Here is a 22,794-nt window from a genome sequence, read left to right on the forward strand (position 1 = left end):
TTTACTTACTTGACTTTAGAATGTACACTCTGAGGCCCAGCCTTTCTAATCGGCATAAATCAGTATGTGTATAGCTACACTACAAAGGAAACAATTATGGTGACAAGCTGAATCAACTCAGTCTAAGCAGAATCTAAAGGAATTTTGTGCAGTGTGTGAGGAGCAAACATTCAGATACCTCAAGGAGGCTATATTGTGTGAACATCAATGATTCATTAACAGAGTAGTGGACTATTGTCAGATATCTCAGCCTGAGTACTGAGTTGAATTCTGGATGGGGTCTATTCTACAGAATGGAATGCTTTCTGAATCAACTTGCAGCTTGGCTAACTGCTATCATTCCTGAAATTGCATTTTATCAGTGGAACCTCCAGGAAAATGGAATGGGATAATTATAAAACATTAATTAAGTGATTGTTTAGGTAATCATGACTTTATTCAGTCTAATAAACAGAATATATGGTTGATTGAGTGAGGTATCACTTTCAGAATGTTCAGATGACCAGTGATGAGATGCATGGATTCATCGAATTTTTGTTGTGGTTGGAGACATTAAATATCCAAAAGCAAACTGACTGTATAATATTAATTCACTTTCTTTATATTTTCTCAATTTTGAGCCTGTATACAAATAATTGAATTTTCCTTGTCAATAGAAATCTAATCCAAAACAGCCAAGCTGTAAAAAAAGAGTACGGCCCTGAGAAAGGCTATGGTGAAAAAAGATGTGAAATCCAAGGTGGCGGCCAAGAAATGGCTGTGATGGTAGGTTAATGGTAAAAATTTTAACAACGACAATTCAAGTGAATTTTGTGCCAAGACCAAGCGGCACCAAATTCACTGAATTGTTGTTATTAAAATTTCTACCATTAACCTACCATCACAGCCATTTCTTGGCCGCCACCTTGGATTTCACATCTTTTTTCACCATAGCCTTTCTCAGGGCCGCACTCTTTTTTTACAGCTTGGCTGTTTTGGATTAGATTTCACTTCTTTTTGTATTTGTATACCCCCAAAGCCGGCCTATGGCTGGCTTTAGGGCTTTTTAACCTGTCATTTTTTTCTTTACTACAGGAAAAAGAAAAGATGAAGCAGGGTGATTTCTTTGTAGCTGACCTCTCTGCAAGGTGATCCTTCTAGCTGATCCCTCTACTGGATGACTTGTTTGTAGCTGAACTCTCTACAGGGTGATTTCTTTGTAGCTGAACTCTCTACAAGGTAACTTCTTCTAGCTGATCTTTCTACAGGGTGATTTGTTTGTAGCTGAATTCTCTACAGGGCGATTTGTTTGCAGCTAAACTGCTGAACTCTCTACAATGTAACTTCTTCTAGCTAAACTCTCTACGGGTGGCTTGTTTCTAGCTGATCTCTCTACAGGGTGACTTGTTTGTAGCTGAACTCTCTACAAGGTAATTTGTTTGTAGCTGAACTCTCTACAAGGTAACTTCTTCTAGCTGATCTTTCTACAGGGTGATTTGTTTGTAGCTGAATTCTCTACAGGGTGATTTGTTTGCAGCTAAACTCTCTATATGGTAATTTCTTTGTAGCTGAACTCTCTACAATGTAACTTCTTCTAGCTGAACTCTCTACATGGTGACTTTTTTGTAGCTGAACTCTCTACAGGGTGATTTGTTTGTAGCTGAACTCTCTACAAGGTAACTTCTTCTAGCTGACCTTTCTACAGGGTGATTTGTTTGTAGCTGAATTCTCTACAGGGCGATTTGTTTGCAGCTGAACTCTCTATATGGTAGTTTCTTTGTAGCTGAACTCTCTACAGGGTGATTGTTTGTAGCTGAACTCTCTACAAGGTAACGTCTTCTAGCTGATCTTTCTACAGGGTGATTTGTTTGTAGCTGAATTCTCTACAGGATGATTTATTTGCAGCTGAACTCTCTACATGGTAGTTTCTTTGTAGCTGAACTCTCTACAACGTAACTTCTTCTAGCTGAACTCTCTACAGGATGACTTGTTTCTAGCTGATCTCTCTACAGGGTGACTTGTTTGTAGCTGAACTTTCTACAGGGTGATTTGTTTGTAGCTGAATTCTCTACAGGGCGATTTGTTTGCAGCTGAACTCTCTACATGGTAGTTTCTTTGTAGCTGAATTCTCTACAATGTAACTTCTTCTAGCTGAACTCTCTACAGGATGACTTGTTTCTAGTTGATCTCTCTACATGGTGACTTGTTTGTAGCTGAACTCTCTACAGGGTGATTTGTTTGTAACTGAACTCTCTACAAGGTAACTTTTTCTAGCTGATCTTTCTACAGGGTGATTTGTTTGTAGCTGAATTCTCTACAGGGCGATTTGTTTGCAGCTGAACTCTCTACATGGTAGTTTCTTTGTAGCCGAACTCTCTACAGTGTAACTTATTCTAGCTGAACTCTCTACAGGTGGCTTTTTTCTAGCTGAACTCTCTACAGGGTGATTTGTTTGTAGCTGAATTCTCTACAGGGCGATTTATTTGAAGCTGAACTCCCTACATGGTAGTTTCTTTGTAGCTGAACTCTGTACAACGTAACTTCTTCTAGCTGATCTACTTTTCTACAGGGTGATTTGTTTGTAGCTGAATTCTCTACAGGGCGATTTATTTGCAGCTGAACTCCCTACATGGTAGTTTCTTTGTAGCTGAACTCTCTACAAGGTAACTTCTTCTAGCTGATCTACTTTTCTACAGGGTGATTTGTTTGTAGCTGAATTCTCTACAGGGCGATTTGTTTGCAGCTGAACTCTCTACATGGTAGTTTCTTTGTAGCTGAACTCTCTACAGGGTGATTTGTTTGTAGCTGAACTCTCTACAAGGTAACTTCTTCTAGCTGATCTTTCTACAGGGTGATTTGTTTGTAGCTGAATTCTCTACAGGGCGATTTATTTGCAGCTGAACTCCCTACATGGTAGTTTCTTTGTAGCTGAACTCTGTACAACGTAACTTCTTCTAGCTGAACTCTCTACAGGATGACTTGTTTCTAGCTGATCTCTCTACAGGGTGACTTGTTTGTAGCTGAATTTTCTACAGGGTGATTTGTTTGTAGCTGAACTATCTACAAGGGAACTTCTTCTAGCTGATCTTTCTACAGGGTGATTTGTTTGTAGTTGAATTCTCTACAGGTGATTTGTTTGCAGCTGAACTCTTTTACATGGTGGTTTCTTTGTAGCTGAACTCTCTACAAAGTGACTTCTTCTAGCTGATCTATCTACAGGATGACTTGTTTCTAACTGAACTCTCTACAGTGTGATCTGTTAATAGCGGAACTTTCTACTGGGTGATTTGTTTGCAGCTAAACTCTTTGCATGATTGTTTCTTTGTAACTGAACTCTCTACAAGGTGACTTCTTCTAGCTGATCTCTCTACAGGATGACTTGTTTCTAACTGAACTCTCTACAGTGTGATCTGTTCATAGCGGAACTTTTTACTGGGTGATTTGTTTGTAGCTAAACTCTTTGCATGATTGTTTCTTTGTAACTGAACTCTTTACAAGGTAACTTCTTCTAGCTGATCTCTCTACAGGGCAATTTGTTTGTAGCTGAATTCTCTACAGGGTGATTTATTTGAGCTGAACTCTCTACATGATGGCTTATTTGTAGCTGAACTCTCTATTAGGTACCTTCTTCTAGCTGATCTGACTACAGGGTGACTTGTTTGTAGCTGAATTCCCTACAGAATAACTTACAATGTAATATAACTGAGTAAATTATAAATGCAGCTGAATGCTTTATTAGGGTGACTGTTCTATTAGAGTATCTCGATCTCGCATTTGCTGCACCTAGTTGCCTTTCGAATCATAACTCAGTGATTTGTAATCTGATTCTTCTGTACTACTGCAAGGACTTTCTATGATGATTATTCCAGCTACATACCGATTTTCAGCTCGTTGCTCTAAGCGGTTTGTCTGGTAGACACGAAAACTAATAGTTTTTTTATTCATAAAAATCCATCGCGTAATTTTGACACAGGTTGGGTTTCTTGTCATATCTCCGTGGTCTTTATCCCGATTCGTTTCAAACCACAAAAAGGCACTCCTACGATGGTTGCTCCATCTACATATCAATTTTCAACTGATTCCTCCAAGGCGTTTACCCTGTAGGCGTGACAGACCTTCGACCTTATTTTACGCAAATAATCGGTCATAACTCCGTGAATGTTCATTGGATTCCTACCAACGTTGGTACGGAGATCCGCCTTAATGAGCCCTTTAAGTGTGCCAAATTTCAGCCAAATCCGAGCACGCATTCGTGTTTTATGGCGAATTTTGCGAAGTGTGCGAAATGAAGAAGATGAAGAAGAAAAAAAACGAAGAAATTAAAACGAAATTTTGTTCGCTCGTATCTCGGAAATGGCTGGAGCGATTTTCTTCAAATTTGGTATGTAGACTACCCTAACTGGGCAGCACGTCTCCAGCAACTTTGGTTCCAATCGGATAAGGGATCACAGAGCTACATAGGTGTGAAAATTGCGTTTTCTTTCTTCCTGTTAATATACTCACGGTGTGGCGCGCCGGCTTCTTGGGACGCACGACACACTATCGTGTGTCTTGATCCTAGAATAAGATGGGAGAGAAACTTATCTTTGTTTACCTATACTGTAAAACCAAGAGTTCGTAATACTGATTTGTATGGGGGAGAGTGTCTAACTCTCAGTATTGCCTGTACAAACACCCTGCGTAAAGTTCACCTTTCTTCAAATCAACACCTTTACTGGGGGATAGAAAACTGTTGATTAGTGTTGCTGAAGAAGGTAAAGCCTTTGTTCTGAAATAAGGCTGAGGTGTTACTTTAAGCAGGGTGTTTGGTGAATGCATTCAAGTTAGACACTCTCCACCTTATTATGAACTCTTGGTACAACTTCAAAGGAAAATGAAGAAAACATACAGATGAATCAATAAAATCACTACAGTAAGGTGAAATACAGACTAGTGAGATCTTGGTTAATTTATGACAGTGGTTGGAAATTAAGTGTGGTAGCTTCTTGTTCTTGAATATGTTGCAAAGTGGAAGTACAAATCAAAATGGGATATCAATTTCATTATGAAAAATTTGTATACATAAATAATCTAGCATTACTATTTCATTTGTCCTCCACTTAAACATGCTACAACAGTACTAGTGTCAGTACATTGGCAGTGAGTCTACCTTGAAATTTCAACTCTAGAGTAGATCCAACACAGGACAGCCCGCACTGTAACAAATACATGTGATCCCATTGTAATTTCATGGACCAGCTGGACTGGGAATCACTTGAAAATAGACGAACAAATTTAACCTGTTTTGTTTGAAGTGAAGCATGTGAAATGTTACACTTAAGAAATCCTAGGATTCTTAGGTGGTATGTAATTAATGTGAGTGTTCCATTTCAGGTCTGACTAGATACATTGAAATTACACACACATCCTGGTCCAAATCACGTTTGCCTGGTGGCTACGGGCATGGTTTCACATGTGGCTTATAATAGAGATTTGGCTGATCTTGGAGTTTTGGCATTTAGCCTGATTCAAGGCTAGCAGTCAGACATATCCTTGAATTGTGCAACAGATAAAATCAGCTCACTATTGAATATGGCATTAGTCCACTGCACCAGCTGTTAATATATAAATGACTCCATGCATACACTTCAGTGATGTTTGCAGAATATACCCTCCTTGCGGTCTGCCAAAATATTTGCTCCTCACACACTGCACAAAATTCTTCAAGTTTTAATTCAGCTGGCTCTTTCCTGTTACCAGTATCTTCCTGCTTGCTTTATTTATACACTGACTTATGACTTGAAAGACCGGCCCAAACTGTTTTCTAAAGTCTAAATAAGAAAAACAGCTCACATAAAGTTCCCTTCCGTATGGATGAACATCACTGATACAGCTCATCCCACAATAATACTTCGTTACTAATGACAACCAACAAAAACCCACAATCGATCCGTTAATTCTTTTTAACTTATGTTTAATCACCCACTGGAGATGCCACTGCTAACTTATAAGGGAAGTTTCAGCAATGGTAAGTTGCAAGCTTCAATTTGAGAAAGCGTTCCGTTCCGTGGTTTAGTCCATCATTCCGTTCCGTTCCGTAGAATAGTCCCCACCAATAATCGGTCATAACTCCCGAACCATTCATCGGATTTGCGCCAAATTTGATGCTAGGATTCGCCTTTGGACTTCCTTTCTGTGTGCCAAATTGCAAGGCAATCAGAGCACGCGTTCGCAATTTATAGCAATTTTTGCAAGTGTGCAAAAACATGAAGAAAAAAATCGAAACTTTGGCAGCTCGTATCTCGGAAATTGCTGGAGCAATTTCCTTTAAAGTTGGTATGTAGATTCCCCTAGCTGGCGGGCAACTCTGTAGCAACTTTGGGTCCAATCGGATAAGGGATCACCGAGATACAAAGGTGTGAAATGACGTTTTCTTTCTTCCTGTCAATATACCCACGGTGTGTCTTGATCACTGTATACCTGACCATTGTAACAGTATTCTTAAGCAGTTTTGTACACAATGACATTAACATGATTAATGCAGTGATATCCTTAATAAGGTAGGCCCAAAGGTGATTGGATTTACTATTTACTTTTATGCAGAGCGATCAAGTAAATTTGTAGTACTGTAATCTCATTTCTTTTAGATATAAGTAAACAGTACAAGTTTTTTTTTCCGCATCAACTTGACTTGCTACCCTGTTGGACCTTGAATACAGCACATGTAAAGTAGTGAGTGGTGCCATTGTGATCCATGTCAAAATGGCCAAACTTTGACAGATTAGTCAAGCTGTGACAATTTAGCAAAGCTGTGACAGCAATAACCAAGCTGTGACAGACTTTAATATTGAGTTAAGACCAGCAACCAAGAAATTGCTGCACTGATTAAAAGTGATTTCACTTCAGCTTTTAGACCAACTTATTTTACTTTTAGTTCATAACTCTGAATGATAGAGTTGTAGTGCCACTGCACCCTTTTCACAGCTTGACTATATGGATATGCAAGCACTAACTGTCCCAATCCACCACTGCAATCCATAATAATATGTAATACATGTGCAAATACTGGCTCTTCTGGTGCATGCCTAGACTGCATGTTGTGGGGGATCAAGTCACCACTGGGTTTAGGATTTTTTTCTGCATTCTTCAATTTTTCAGTTACATGTTTCTGACTCCCTGTATTTACAGGCTTTACCCTTCTCAAGGTCCCTAGTGGGATAGCATTTAATGCTATACAAATAGATTGCAGAGTAAACATACACTATTATAAATTATTTGTAAACCCAAGTTTGTACTGCATCTGTTACTAGTCAAAATTACAGTGTGTGCCACACACACACACACACACACGCACACGCACACGCACACATGCACACGCACACATGCACACACACACACGCACACACACACACACGCACACACACACACACACATGCACACACACACAAACACACGCACGCACACACACACATCAAACAGTACAGTAGTACTGTTTAAGTAGGAATCCCCCGAAATGACGTGTGCCACCAAAAATATCGCCTTTTAAAAACCAGCTTAGAAACTTCTTACACACTGAAAATCACCTTTAGGAATAATATTAGTCCATCTAACATCAAATGTAGTGTTAAAAACAAAAAAAACGTTTACTGGCGGCTGGATATGGAATTTAAAAAAAAAGTCAAGACTCGAAATTTCATCTCACTTACTGCCTCACTCACTCACTGACCACAGTCGCAAGCCTAGAGCCTAAACGAAGCAGTGCACAGTCACCATTTTACACCACAACAACAAACTCTCCAGTGGGATGTGCCTTTTGGGGTTCTGATGAGTATGCCTATTATCTTCAATCAGGCTGCTCATCTTCTTCATCCAGCGAAACCATACTGAGGCATTAGTTTTCCATATCAATACTTCCTTTAAGCAGCGTAATAGACGCCATGAAATTATTTAAGACGCTTAGGCTATGCTACTGTACGGAGGTATCAGTACTCCATGATAGGTCACAACATCACACCCATTCTTTATTCTACAAATTATCAATCTATCAATCGAGACCACGTTGACCACATCCCTTTTACGCTAGCTGTATTTGGTGCCACACACCTTCAAGTTGGTAGGCTGATTCGAGATACTCTAGATTGAAACCATGATGACCACACTCTTTTTGGGAAAGCACACATCTTTGCAGGCTGGCTCGAGATACTTTAATACAGCAGTCACCCTAATAGAACAGTCACATGTTTATAGTTAGCTGTATGCTTTATCAAAAAACTAGTATATTAAAAATTATAAATTTATAAATGAAGTAGGATTCCAAGTGATAAAAGTAGTGAAACAAGAGATGAACAATGGTAGCTATTACAGTATAGCTCAGTGGGAAATCCCTACTTTGGCATGGCATACAAAAAGTAACAATTATTTTGTGTTCAATGCCAAAGTAGGATTTTCCACTGAGCTATACTGTAATAGCTACCCTTGTTCATCACTTGTTTCACTACTTTTTATTACTTGGATTCCTACTTCATTTATAAATTTATTTATAATTTTTAATATAATAGTAAATATATATATATATATATATATATATATCACTTTAGCGTGGGAGTTCAAAGGCGCTGCTCGGTGTTTAACTTGCACATTGCCTGGGTTATATCATTGGAAAGCGGTTTGCCAATGACTTTGATACCTAGCCAGTTCAAAGAATCGATGTGCTTTCACTCATTATATTGAGTGACATAGAGCTTTGTATTGTGAGACTCATTTTTTAGTGGTTGCTAAGCTTAGTACATTTGCTAAGATAGACTAGTTGGTTGTTACTAAAGGATAATGAAGGCACAAAATAATTGTTTAGGCGATCGTGGATGCGTATTTCTACCCACCGTGTATCAGCCTTTGAACAGACCGCAGAACAGTAAAGCTACTACTGCTACATTGAAATAGATTAGTAAGTTACAGTCCTAAGTATTTAACTTAATATAATAACTTACTTACTGTCCCAATAGCGAAGTTAGTTGACTTAACTTAGTACAAAAATGATAACAATATAAATTCCATCCCACAATCACAAGTTTTCTAATATTACGTGTTGAAGCATAGTAACGTATTAATGATGTTTTAACGTATGGAAACCATTTTGATGGCTATTAGCCCATGCTATTAAAACCACGCTTGATCAAATGCTACTGTATAAAACAAACGGGATGAGTTTTCTTTAGTTCTTCATCTATTAGGTGAGTGCACCCCAAGATATATATGACTTATACCACGGCTGCTTGGGATTTTGCTAACATATACACCCGCAGCCCTCGAGCCTGTGGCCCTCGGGCTTTGGGTGTATATATCAGCAAAATCCCTCGCAGCCATGGTATAAGTATTATATATATGGTACGCTATTGCTGACTCCAATATATACCGGTGCTATTGATAGGAAGAAGCAGGAAAGACTTTAAGTCAATTTTTAATGTCAAACACTTTTAAATAGGCAACCATGCTTGCAATATAAAGCGATGGATGCTCTAAATGGTTGGACCTGTGTCTTCCACACACATTTAATTGCAATAAGTTTGTTTCAAAGTAACATACAAATGTGAATTTTTCTTCATCCCATACTCTATGTTATGACTCACAGCTGACCAAATTTCAATCAATAGCTTTTTTTCTTAAGTTATGAATTATTGGAAGTTGGTAAAATTTGGTGTGTGTGGAAGACCTTTCTTGAAAATTTGGTCACAAATTGACTGGAATGCTCATGCTGAGGACTTTTATATATCATTAAAAGTTGGAGCAGCGTGCAATAAGTGTAGGAGAATAACATACATCAAAGGATTTGGTTTGATGGCCATTTCAGTCACAATAGTAAACAGCACTGTGCAGAAGTGATTGAGATCATTTGTCAACAACGCAAACAGACATAACTTTGAAGGCATGTTATAACGTACTACACATAATATTGATGAAGAGGTAGACAGTGACACAGCTATATGTACATATGTGTGTGGCCAGCTGCTCTTCCTTTCACTGTATACAATATAACTAGAGGCTCTCTATACTGCAATACAGTTAAACCCCTCTATTTTGGACACCTTAGGACTCCACTAAAGTTATTGGAAAGTTGTCCTGGCCTATATTGCATGTGCGTTTAATACAAATGGATCCATGGACAAAAACCCTGATTATCAAGATGTCTTAATTTTAGGTTGAATCGACTGTTTAACTTACATAAGTGGTTCAAGAAGTGGCTACTGTTTTATTGTATCACTGCATAGATACCTTATGTGATGCCCCAGATAAGGCAAACTTTCATTATTTCTTGGAAATAAGCTAAATTAGGTGATAGTGGAACAGATGTCAAGAGCCTGGGAACCAGGCAGTTAATAAACTTATATAATATTATTCGTTGTATTGTAAGTGGTTTGTGACATCTTACTCCTGCTTGTGGCTAGTATATCAAACAGTACGGTAGTACTGTTTAAGTAGGGTTTGCAACAAAAGTGACGTGCGCCACCAAAAATACCGCCCTTAAAAACCAGCTTAGAAACTTCTTACGCGACGAAAATCACCTTTACGGAATAATATTAGTCCATCTAACATCAAATGTAGCATTAAAAACAAGAAAACACTTACTGGCGGCCAGATATAGAATTTTTTTAAAATCGTCAAACTCGAAATTTCGTCTCACTCACTCACTCACTCACTCACTCACTCACTCACTCACTCACTCACTCACTCACTCACTCACTCACTCACTCACTCACTCACTCACTCACTCACTCACTCACTCACTCACTCACTCACTCACTCACTCACTCACTCACTCACTCACTCACTTACTCACTGACCACAGTCGCAAGCCTAGAGCCCAAACAAAGCAACGCATGGTCACCATTTTACGCCACAACAACAAACTCACCCGTGGGATGTGCTTTTTTGGGGTTCCTACGAGTGTACGCCCTGTGCACCTTGTCTTTTCTTTTATCTTCAATCAAGCTGATTGTCTTCTTCTTCATCCAACAAAACCATACCGAGGCATTAATTTTCCATATCAACACTTTCTTTAAGCAGTATGATAGATGCCACAAAATTATTTAAGGCGCTTAGACTATGCTACTGTACGGCCCCTAACTATACGGAGGTACCAGTACTCCATGATAGGTCACAAGGTCACCCCCATTCTTTTTTCTACGTATTATCGATCTATCGATCGAGACCACGATGACCTCGCCCCTTTCACTACTGGAGATTTTGTCCATGAAAATCCAATGAAAAAAAATGTTCACCCTGTGAAAAGTAAAGTTTTCATTGGGTGGTCCCAATGAAATTAAGACACACGGTAGTGTGTCGTGCGGCCCAAGAAGCCGGCGCGCAACATCCGTGAGTATATTGAGAGGAAGATAGAAAACGCAATTTTCGCACCTCTGTAGCTCTGTGCTGCCTTGATGAACAAGACAATTTTTACTGTGGACACTCTCTCCAACTTCAGTACTCCACATTCCAAATTTGAGCAAAATCGCTTTAAGCGTTCCCGAGATATGCAACTTCAAAAATTGGCTTAGTTTCTTCGGGTTATTTTTCTTATTTTTCTTCCTCTTTTTGCACACTTACAAAAACCGCTATAAAACACGAACACAATATCCGATTGCCTTGAAATTTGGCATGCAGAAGGGGGGGTATGAAGGCGCATCTCTGTACCAACTTTGGCTGGAATACGATAAACAGGTGTTGTGTCCCTCATGCGTATTTTGCCCATACGCGTATGGGATATCCCATACGCGTATACTCGTACGGGATGCCTGTACGCGTATGGGACGATGTTTTGAAATAGGTTCCATCTTACTATGCACGCCTAGATCTTGTCCAAATAGCTTTGTTGCACTACAAAATCACTGTTATCTAGCTGTAACTGAATGAATTGGCTAGACGATAAATGATTTTAGAGGCGCTTAATTCGCTATCGACAGCTTCAATGGGTTGACATGGCGTGGAGAGAAAAATGACTTTTATAGTTTGACTGGAACTTGCATGAAGGTGTAGTACACAGTCTATTGTATGTGAATAAAACAGTAAAGCTAGCTATAGCATGATATCAAGTTTAATATAATATTTATTCTTAATGCAAAACTAACTTATAGATAAGGCAGCTGGTATCCTGAATCCTGATTTGAACTATCAGCACTTAGAAGAGTTAAAATTGCAAAGGTGCAACAAATGCAGGAGTGTATAGCTAATGTATATAGCTAGCTATTCTGGAACATGTGGGGGACAACCCGAAAGGTGTACTGGGAACATCCTTTTTAACAGTGTGGGTCATAAACAACATTATAACTAGAGAAAATTACTTCATTGCATGGGGCAATTAAGTAATATGTAGCATCACCGATAGCAACTGCTGAGCAACAATACCTCAAGGAGCCATCCAAGCAGGAAGTGAAGTGGCTATCCAGTCAACAATCGAACATGCTCCTAGCAACCACTCACCCATGTGGCCTTTGCCACACATGCATAGGGCCGGGGCTGATCCAGGGAGTGGATGGGGTGGCTAGGCACCCACCTTGCTTGGCCTGTGAATTTCATAGGCATGCCTTTACTTCCTGCCAAAAAATAATAAAATACTGTGGCTATGCATTTACATACTAGTTTCATACCATTGACAGCATGTAGAGGAGAAGTGAGTCTATATAGCATAGGCAGTTGGTAGTAAGAATAGTTAAACAAATCCTAGACTTAAAAGATTTTCTTCTATAGTTTTAATCTCAGGAAGGTAGATATTCAAAATTGGGAAGAATGCCCTTTTATTCCTAGCAGGGCATGCTGTGCAGTATGCTAGCCTACAGTGTACTAAGAGTACACTGTGACTCATCATGTGTTTATCTAGACTGTAAGTCGTACACCAGCCATGGATATGGTCAGTAGCTATCACCACCCTCATTATCTGATACATTGATCATGCTCGAGTCCTACTAAAACTCACTTTCATTTTGTCCATGTATATATTATGTATAGAAGAAGGAACCATCATTAATAATTGTTGAGAAAACACGAATGACTGATTACAAACAAATTATATTATATTGTGTACAAGAGAATGTGTCCTCGGACAACATGCGACCACATGTCTGACCAAAAATGGACAGCAGTGGGCATGGCAAGGAAAAAAATTAAATTACAAAACTAAAGTTACAGGTTATATTATATACAGAATTAAAAGCAGTCTGGGTTGATTATATATTTTATGTAGATTCTACACTTCTATTCTCTCAGCTTGAACTTGGACCAGCCACCTCCCTTCATAATATTATGAACTCTTGATAATATATATTTCTGTATCAGTGCCTGATACATGCTCTCTCTATAATTTTAACACCTCTCTTTTGATCTCTTTGCTGCTCGCTTTACTGAGCTTATTTGCTGCCACAAGTGCTGATGCATGCAATCCTATAGTGTTTGCTAGCAGTATAGTTTATGACCTGAGAGTATCACCTGAGAGTATCGAGTCCCGCTTGAATGCCGTGATGGATGATAAAATTTCCGTGGAAAGGGTTCGGAGAGAATTTAATGAGTTCCTAGCTAGCCAGGCCGCGAAACGTTCTAATTCTTTGTTTAACCGTGAGAAATTCGATTTAATCAAGGCCACCTTGCTTGAAGGTAGCTAAGCGGCTGTGTAGTATAGGCTGTAGTTCAATGTTCCTCTTTCGTTCGTACATTAGACCACTCTGGTCACAGAGCTGAAGATGGCTCGGAAGATGGTGGTGATTCCAAGGACGATTACGAAATTAAACCAAGATTTAGGCAGTACGTCAAGGAGAAGCAGTTTGAACTGAAAGATTTTCCGCAGATTGGATTAAATAATGCTGTGATCGTTCCTACAAAGAGCAAGAGCATGGTGAGTTTAATGCGGCCGCGCGCTCCTTCAACACCGCGCATGTCGGTGGCATTAACTATGGAGTATGCATGGGTACTTGACAGTCTGTCTCAATATTATACCCTGTTGAAATTGGAGAAATAAGTTTTTAACGCAAAATATATCAGACCCTTTCAATGTGTGAGTGGCTAAATCTTTTTAATATATATTATGTAGCTGCCTATAAAATTTGGAGATATATAGCTATAGCTATTTTCACATGTATGCATGTCTCATTAATATATATAGGTTCCGGCCAATTCTCTGTTTGAAGGCTATAGAAGAGTAGTAACAACAGATGATATATTTGATATCATCCAGTCTGTTCATGAGAAAGGCACGGCACACTCGGGTGTTAGGAAGACTTATTCAGTGGTATGCATAATAGTATAATATAATTATATGAGTGTTATTAATAAATCAGCTAGCATTAATGCATTAACTATGTACACTCCCTAGCTGCTATTGTCATTATTGCATTATTAAAAATGCACATTTTCACTGTATGTGTAAGCGGTATAAGCACTGCCACACAATAATTTTCATTCTTTCGCCTGAAGATTTCGTCAAACTACGAAGGGATAACACGAACTTGTGTAGAGGAATATTGCAGACTGTGCCTCACTTGCTCTTGTAAGAAGCCTCAATTAACAAAAGCTCCTTTGAAACCCATCATTTCAAAGAGATTCCATGTTCGTGGACAGGTAAATAATATTGCTTTTATATTCCATTTATGCAGGAATAACATAATAAGTGTATTATATATATATACTTCATATTGTAGATTGATTTGATTGACATGTCAAGCATTCCAGACAGCAACAACAGATGGATTGGTCATTACAAAGATCACTTTAGCAAGTTTTCCATTCTATGGGCACAATCTAGGAAGTGTGCTGCAGAAACTGTTTTGTGCTTGCAACGATATGTTTTCGCATACCTTGGGGTACCTAAGATACTCCAATCTGATCATGGTCGAGAATTCAACAATGAGGTTGGAAAGACAACTGTCTAGGTGCATGCTGTATTTTATGCATTCCTTTATAGCTTTTTGAGATGATTGTTCATGAGTGGAGTCAAGAGACAATTTTAATTCGAGGTAGACCAAGGCACCCCCAATCAAATGGGTGTGTTGAAAAAGCTAACGGAGTGGTGAAACACATGCTCACTTCACTCATGGCTGACATGAAGACAACAGAATGGATTCAGTTTCTTCCCAGAGTTCAATGTAAGTTTTATTTAAAACAGATGCTATTAATGCCAATTATTGTATATAATTTTGTTTTTCCAGTTACAATCAATAATAAGCAACCACATGCGACCATTAAAACATCACCATACCAAGTGGTGTTCGGTCTAGATCCATCTTCTGAACCCGTGAAAGGAATGTGTTTGGCAGAAGAAGAGACCATTATTATGGATCCTCCCACAGAAACTAATGATTTGACAGAGCTAGGTAACACAGATTCTTACTCTGATCTGGTGACCAAGGCTACGCAACCTGAAGTGGCCAAGGCCAGAACCTGTGTTGGTGACACAGAGTTCAGACAGCAGACACCTATCATTCCAGCAGGTATAAGGGGAATGATTTAAAATTGCCATTGCAGCTGCTTTGTTTGTTATTAATGCAGAAAATGAAGACAGGCACCATGAAGTTAGACAGTTTGCAAAGAAAAACATTGCAAATTCAGCTGCTAAAATGAAGAAACTTTATGATAACAGCAAAAGAATCAAGGCTGTAAAATTTAAAATTGGGGATGGTGTGACTGTAAGGATTCCACGACATGACAGAGGTGTAGGTGATTTGAGAAGAATACCAGGAGTTGTGGTTGCAAAACAACATGGGTCTTACAAAATAAGAACCGAGTATGGACTTTTGAAAGGAAGATGTCGAACTGACTAGCTTCAGAAGTGCTTTCATGCAACAGTACAAACCACTGGGTGGGAAGATGATCCCACAATAGCACTGCGATCGGCTGCAAAAAAATTCAATCGAAGGAAAACTGATGTTTCACACTGCAATTGTAAATCTGGTTGTGTAAATGGCAAATGTGTATGTTTCAAAAGCAAAGTAAAATGCACAACATATTGCCACAAAGGGACAAGATGCAAGAATTCAGTCATCGGTATGAATAGTAGTTATTTTTGTGTAGTATAATATAATTATATTCCACTTTGACAGCAGATGATTCTAGCATTGATGATAGTTGCCCATTGAACACTGAGACCGGTGAACAAGCTAATGAGAATCGTACAGGAAGCACCTCAGTGAAGACAAAACAAATTGGCAGTGATAGCTTTCCAGTGAAGAGGGAACAGGTTGACCTAGAGCCATCATACAGCAATGCTCGGGATGGATGTGAGCACATATGCATACAATAACTATCATGCCAGACATGATATTACAGCTACATATAGTTACAATAGAACCTGTCTCTAAAAATAACTTTGTAATAAGGACAAAAAATATTAGCCCCATGAGTTCTGGTCCACATAAAAATTAATATGTGACCCAGTCTGACAAAATCAGTGTATATCCCGAAAATACACATGTTTACTGAATCTTGTCTATCTCCATCACTGTATTTGACCTAGAATAATTCTGTAAACTTCATTAAAATTGTAAGCAATTTTTACATAAGTGGTTAAACGTTTATGTGGATGCTAGCTATAATCATGGACAAAGTAATGTAGCTTCAAGCATTTAAAAGTAGGTCAAATTTTGACAGGCTATAAGAGACTGATTTTGTCAGCCCAGGTCACATATTGGTCAAACTCTTGGTTCCAAATGGTAGAGGGTACACTGCATGTACTATGTTGAAGTGAGATGCATTGAAACATCTGCATGGACATGCACACAGAATATCTTTAATGCTCCCCATACATAGCATATTTGTCATGGATATGTCTAAGTAAATGTACATGCACGGGTAGATCATCGGTATAAGATGAATTGGTACAACAGGTAGTTCTGGGGTCCAGGGAGTAGAAGAAGAAGAAGCCAGTAGTATGTCAGTAGAAGAAACCAGCCCTAAGCTTGAAGGTAAGAAATAAATTCAATCATGTAGGTGTGTGTTAATCTGCATGGATTATACATTTTAGGGGGTCATGAAATTTTCAGCAATGAAGATATTCCACCAGGGAACAGCTTTCAGTTTGACAAAATCGTGAAACTTAGCAAGAAGATGAAAACTATTATACAGAACCATCCATCGTTTTTGTTTAAGCCATGTGGGCCTGCCCATGAATACATATCTAACAGTCTCAAAACCAACTTACCAGCTGCATTTCTGCACAGCTATGTTGTGGATAACTATGAAGACCAGAAATGTTTGAAGGATCTTTGCTATGCTCACAAGGAACCAGTTCCAATCACAATTGTGCAAAAGTTTACCAACAAAATGTATGATTTGAAGGATGATGTAGAGACAAACAAACAAACAGCCGACTTATTGAATCAAGAAGAGCCTACAATGGCTAATGTACTTATTGACTATTTCCACTTGCACAAATCCCGTAAGGATATTTTGTAGGCTGTAACTACTTTTCTCTATCTACACTTTCCATTCATTCATTTTCATCTTTATTTTGCAGGAGGGGTAGTTCATCAGTATTGTCCTAATTCATCAGATGAAGAAGTTGATGAAAATGATTATCAAACCGAAGGTTTTGTGCACGGTATATCATCTGTCTGCATAATATTGCTATCATGCAGGCCGATTAATGAGAATCAGAAACAAAACCCAGATGCTTTTTGAAGCGAAGTTTGGTAGTTACAAAGTTTACGACGAGGGAATTCTGTCACTGATCGACACCAATGGATGGGTTATTGATGAAGTACGTGCTTGTAAACTTTATGCAAGCAAGCATATATGTATATATGTTGTATATAGGTGATAGCATCTTATCTACTATACATGATCCATGCCAACAAAAAGGTTAGAGATAATACATAGAAAAGTCTAGTGCATATGAATGTATGCATTATGTGCATGCTCACTTCCAAACACAGGAAGAAGAAATATTTATCATGGACGTGTCTGCAGTGAATGACATTTGTAATGGGACGTATATCCTTAAGAAGAAAGTTTTAAGCAATGTATGAGTTGGTACTTTACGAGGACTTACAGACACCTGTATACATATATTTCTGCAGGTTGATTTATCTCATTACAATGCCCTCATTGGACCTTACTGCTACCAGAAGATGCACTGGATATTGGTGGTCAGACATATTTGTACATTTATATCTTTATAGCTACTATTTCTTTAGATCGTCGAACCAAAGAATGGAAAGGTTCTCTACATTGACCCACAGAAGTATGAAGAAAGAGATCATAGACTAATACAAAGGATAAGAAAAAACTGGAAGTTAGTACAGTTAATATTTTGCACACATAGTTAGTTAAGTATGTATACACATTAATTTGCATATCAACAGGAACACATTCTTTGAACTCCCTGGCTATTTGCATATAATCCCTGGCTATTTGCATATAATTCTCTTGCAGCGCTTACAGCACCTATCAATATTGTGGTGGATATTGGCCAAAGAAGTATGTATGGGAAGTCGTTACGCCTCCACACAGTATACAGGAAGACAATTCGTCTTGTGGAGTTTATGTTATGAAGGTATGGCCTTAAGTATATTCTGCAACACAACATAAAGAATTTCTAAAATAGTTTGCTGAACAATATTTAAGACATTTACCAATGAACATCCATGCTGGAACAGTTCACGATTTAAGAATAGAGATGGCAAAAGAAATACTTAACAATTCAGGTAAACAAGCAGTTGTAAGGTACTTATGAGTGTTGTTAGCAATCTATTTGTTTGTAGAACCCATAGAAGAGCATTGCAGGACCTGCTCATTCACTGCTACTAAAGCACAGGATTGGGTAAGTGTTGTTTGCTCTTTGTTTCATTGACTATCAGCAGAATATATACGTAGATTGGCTGTGGAACATGTGAATCGTGGTACCACCTGAATTGTGTCAACAGGCACATTGGCATTAAGTTGAATCCAGAGGATATACCTATAGTTAACTTTATTGGACCATGCTGTTCTACTGGTGCAACCTTGTAATTGACTTTATGTAATCATGGTTAAATATTAATGTATGGCATATTATAATTTATAAAATTGTGTTTGGCCCCCAGCGAACATGCATGGTGTAGAGCTAGCCCTGCTACTGCTTAGTGCAGAGTAGATATTATGATTATGTGATCCTATGTCAGAAAATCAGTCGATTTTTAGTAGTTTTATATACCGTTAATTGGATGTGTAAACTTCAGTCTCACTTACGCTTGCGTTAACTAGTTGAAACGAATCTCTTGGACTGAACTCTGTGTTAGTGCATGGGTATTATGTTAGCTGTGCTGTTTGCTTTTGTTTGTAAAGCTTTACAGTGACCAGCTGCACTGAAGGTCTGACAGCACTATTATGTTATAAGTATGTAGTCTTAGTCCATGTCTAATTTATATGCATTAATTTATGACCTGGCTTGTTATAGCTAATAATAATTATATTGATTCATGGAATTGCAGCTTTCAATCGATTTTAATGATTTACCCGGTACTGCATGTTGTGCTATATATGCACGAAGTGCATGTAGCTATTTATACTAACTTACCATAGTTCTGCTTACACAATAATTCACATTAATTTCTACCCAGCATGCATTTGACCACTGGTATATGTCCAGTCACATAATAGAATAGCTAGATATTTATGGTGTGCTATATAAATAATTTGCTATTTATCTATTATACTGGACAGGCAGACTGACATGCCCATCGCTACTCCATTAAGAACAATTAGTAATTATAGATTATAGAATTAATACTCAAATTGAGTTTGTACATTGCAAATAAATAAATAAGTAAATATTTTACTGGACAGGCAGAATGATGCCTGATTTGTTCAAGGGACTCGTGACTAGCTAGCCCAAAAGGTTGCTAGACTACTCAAGAAGTTCATCCGATTTAATCAACATATGCATGCTCCACATGATTTGAATGGTGAAGGCCAGATATATGATACATGCAGTACATAGCAGCTTATAGCATGGAGAAGAAACGTGCGCGAAGTACTATGAGGCAAACAAATAGCTAGCTAGCTAGCTACAAATAAGCGCGACAGCAGTGTGCTAGCTATGTAATTTCTACATAGTATATGCCAGTAGGTAGTACAGCCAAAACAAAGGTATATTTAATGAAACTGAACTGCAAAAGCTACGTATTTGTAAACCCAGTTGAATCTATGCAAGCAACGCTAAGCGCCTCAGAATTAAATTATATCGTCCCGTACGCGTACGGGGCCCAATACGCGTACGGGATGCCCATACGCGTATGGGACAGGGAAAATGCCCATACGCGTACGGGATATCCCATACGCGTATGGGACAAAATACGCATACGGGATGCAACACAGGCAAAAGTTATTAGCGATTATTCACGAAAAATAACACCAATGTGTTGTCACGCCTACAGGGTAAACCGCGTATGGGAAGAAGCTGAATATCGGTGGGTAAATAGGTTAACTATTGATCCTCAAACCTTCTGTGGTTTGAAAGAAATTGAGCTAAAAACCAGGAAGATACAATGAAAAAACCAACAGTGTGTAACAATTACGCAATCGAGATTAGCAAATTAAAAAACCACTGCTTGCCACGCCTACCAGATAAACCGCTTGGGGTAATGCTTTGAAAATCACTGTAAAGATGGGGTAATCATCTTAGAAAGGCTCTTCAATGGTGTTGAAGAATCAGACTTAAAGCCACGGAGTTATGACACGAAATTCAACTTGGTGTAACAAGTGCGAGATCGAGATACTCTAATAGAGCAGTCATCCTAATAGAGCAGTCACTCTTAAGAGAATTCAAGAGATCAATTAGAAACAAGTAACCTGTATAGAGATCAGCTACAAACAATTCACCCTGTAGAGAGATCAGCTAGAAGAAGTTACCATGTAGGGAGTTCATGCAACTATGGAAAGAGATAGCTCAGCTAGAAGAAATCACCTTGTAGAGTTCAGCTACAAACAAATCGCCCTGTAGAGAGATCAATAGAAGAAGTTACCTTGCAGAGAGTTCAGCTACAAAGAAACCATCATGTAGAGAGTTCAGCTACAAATAAACCGCCCTGTAGAGAGATCAACTAGAAGAAGTTACCTTGTAGAGAGTCAGCTACAAAGAAACCATCTTGTAGAGAGTTCAGCTGCAAACAAATCACCTGTAGAGAGTTCAGCTACAAACAAATCTCCCTGTAGAGAGATCAGCTAGAAGAAGTTTCCTTGTACAGAGTTCAGCTACAAACAAATAACTATGTAGAAAGATCAACTAGAATAATTTCACTTTGTAGAGAGTTCAGTTGCAAAGAAACCACCATGTAGAGAATTCAGCTACAAACTAGTGACCTTGTAGAGACATCAGCTAGAAGAAGTTACCTTGTAGAGAGTTCAGCTACAAAGAAACCATTCTGTAAAGAGCTCAGCTGTGAACAAATCACCTGTACAGAATTCAGCTACAAACAAATCACCCTGTAAAAAGATCAGCTAGAAGAAGTTACCATGTAGAGATTTCAGCTACAAACAAATCACCCTGTAGAGAGATCAGCTAGAAGAAGTTACCTTGTAGAGAGTTCAGCTACAAAGAAACCATCATGTAGAGAGTTCAGCTGCAAACAAATCACCTGTAGAGAGTTCAGCTACAAACAAATCTCCCTGTAGAGAGATCAGCTAGAAGAAGTTTCCTTGTAGAGAGTTCAGCTGCAAACAAATCACCCTGTAGAAAGATCAGCTAGAAGAAATCACCTTGTAGAGAGTTCAGTTACAAAGAAATCACCATGTAGAGAGTTCAGCTACAAACTAGTGACCTTGTAGAGACATCAACTAGAAGAAGTTACCTTATAGAGAGTTCAGCTACAAAGAAACCATTCTGTAAAGAGCTCAGCTGTGAACAAATCACCTGTACAGAATTCAGCTACAAACAAATCACCCTGTAGAAAGATCAGTTAGAAGAAGATACCTTGTAGAGAGTTCAGTTACAAAGAAACCACTATGTAGAGAATTCAGCTACAAACTAGTAACCCTGTAGAGACATCAGCTAGAAGGAGTTACCTTGTAGAGTGTTCAGCTACAAAGAAACCATCATGTAGAGAGTTCAACTGAAAACAAATCACCTGTAGAGAGCTCAGCTACAAACAAACCTACCTTTAGATAGAAGAAGTTACCTTGTAGAGTGTTCAGCTACAAAGAAACCATTCTGTAATGAGCTCAGCTGCAAACAAATCACCTGTACAGAATTCAGCTACAAACAAATCACCCTGTAGAGAGATCAGCTAGAAGAAGTTATCTTGTAGATAGGTCAGCTACAAACAAATCACCCTGTAGAGAGATCAGGTAGAAGTTACCTTTTAGATCTTTCAGCTACAAACAATTCACCCTGTAGAGAGAGCAGCTAGAAGAAGTCACCTTGTAGAGTTTTCAGTTACAAAGAAACCACCATGGAGAATTCTTTAATAAATATATGTATTACATAATATAAAAATAAGGTACATTTACTGATGAAATCAGAAATATTTAAAGTATTCAACATCTGTTTCATCTTTTCTTCTACTTGTGGTAAAGAAAAAAAGACAGGTTAAAAAAACCTCACAGCCGGCCATAGGCCGGCTTTGGGGTATACAAATACAAAAAGAAGTGAAATCTAATCCAAAACAGCTAAGCTGTAAAAAAAGAGTGCGGCCCCCAAAAAGGTTATGGTGAAAAAAGATGTGATATCCAAGGTGGTGGCCAAGAAATGGCTGTGATGGTAGGTTAATGGTAAAAATTTTAATAACGACAATTCAGGTGAATTTGGTGCCGCTTGGTCAATTGGCACAAAATTCACCTGAATCGTCGTTATTAAAATTTTTACCATTAACCTACCATCACAGC

General features: G+C 38.5%; 2 protein-coding genes across 2 annotated transcripts; both read left to right on the plus strand.

Moving 5' to 3' along the window:
- The first annotated feature begins 13,466 nt into the window (after positions 1-13,466).
- LOC136255055 (KRAB-A domain-containing protein 2-like) lies at positions 13,467-15,215 on the plus strand. The gene is made up of 7 exons (XM_066047774.1): positions 13,467-13,599; positions 13,662-13,837; positions 14,105-14,230; positions 14,416-14,559; positions 14,640-14,849; positions 14,903-15,076; positions 15,147-15,215. The coding sequence occupies exons 1-7, from the start codon at positions 13,467-13,469 to the stop codon at positions 15,213-15,215; spliced, it is 1,032 nt and encodes a 343-aa protein (XP_065903846.1).
- Positions 15,216-15,805: 590 nt separating this feature from the next.
- On the plus strand, positions 15,806-18,942 carry LOC136255056 (uncharacterized). Its single transcript, XM_066047775.1, has 14 exons — positions 15,806-15,981; positions 16,038-16,214; positions 16,821-16,898; positions 16,958-17,371; positions 17,450-17,521; positions 17,571-17,692; positions 17,749-17,793; positions 17,868-17,954; positions 18,012-18,080; positions 18,129-18,226; positions 18,367-18,487; positions 18,539-18,638; positions 18,696-18,754; positions 18,808-18,942. Exons 3-14 carry the CDS (start codon positions 16,865-16,867, stop codon positions 18,940-18,942), a joined length of 1,356 nt encoding a protein of 451 aa, XP_065903847.1. The 5' UTR covers positions 15,806-15,981; positions 16,038-16,214; positions 16,821-16,864.
- Positions 18,943-22,794: the final 3,852 nt, after the last annotated feature.

This window comes from Dysidea avara, chromosome 5 (assembly GCF_963678975.1).
Source record: "Dysidea avara chromosome 5, odDysAvar1.4, whole genome shotgun sequence".
In the NCBI taxonomy this organism is placed as follows: domain Eukaryota; kingdom Metazoa; phylum Porifera; class Demospongiae; order Dictyoceratida; family Dysideidae; genus Dysidea; species Dysidea avara.

What these genes read in the sequence shown, in the direction of transcription:
- LOC136255055 (XM_066047774.1), top strand. Translation starts at nt 13,467, where the DNA reads ATGGATGATAAAATTTCCGTGGAAAGGGTTCGGAGAGAATTTAATGAG. An exon ending in GTCGAGAATTCAACAATGAG is followed by an intron (nt 14,850 to 14,902) that starts GTTGGAAAGACA and finishes ATTCCTTTATAG; the next exon opens with CTTTTTGAGATGATTGTTCA. An exon ending in GGATTCAGTTTCTTCCCAGA is followed by an intron (nt 15,077 to 15,146) that starts GTTCAATGTAAG and finishes TTGTTTTTCCAG; the next exon opens with TTACAATCAATAATAAGCAA.
- LOC136255056 (XM_066047775.1), top strand. Translation starts at nt 16,865, where the DNA reads ATGTCAGTAGAAGAAACCAGCCCTAAGCTTGAAG. An exon ending in TTTCCACTTGCACAAATCCC is followed by an intron (nt 17,372 to 17,449) that starts GTAAGGATATTT and finishes TTTATTTTGCAG; the next exon opens with GAGGGGTAGTTCATCAGTAT. An exon ending in AGAAATACTTAACAATTCAG is followed by an intron (nt 18,639 to 18,695) that starts GTAAACAAGCAG and finishes ATTTGTTTGTAG; the next exon opens with AACCCATAGAAGAGCATTGC.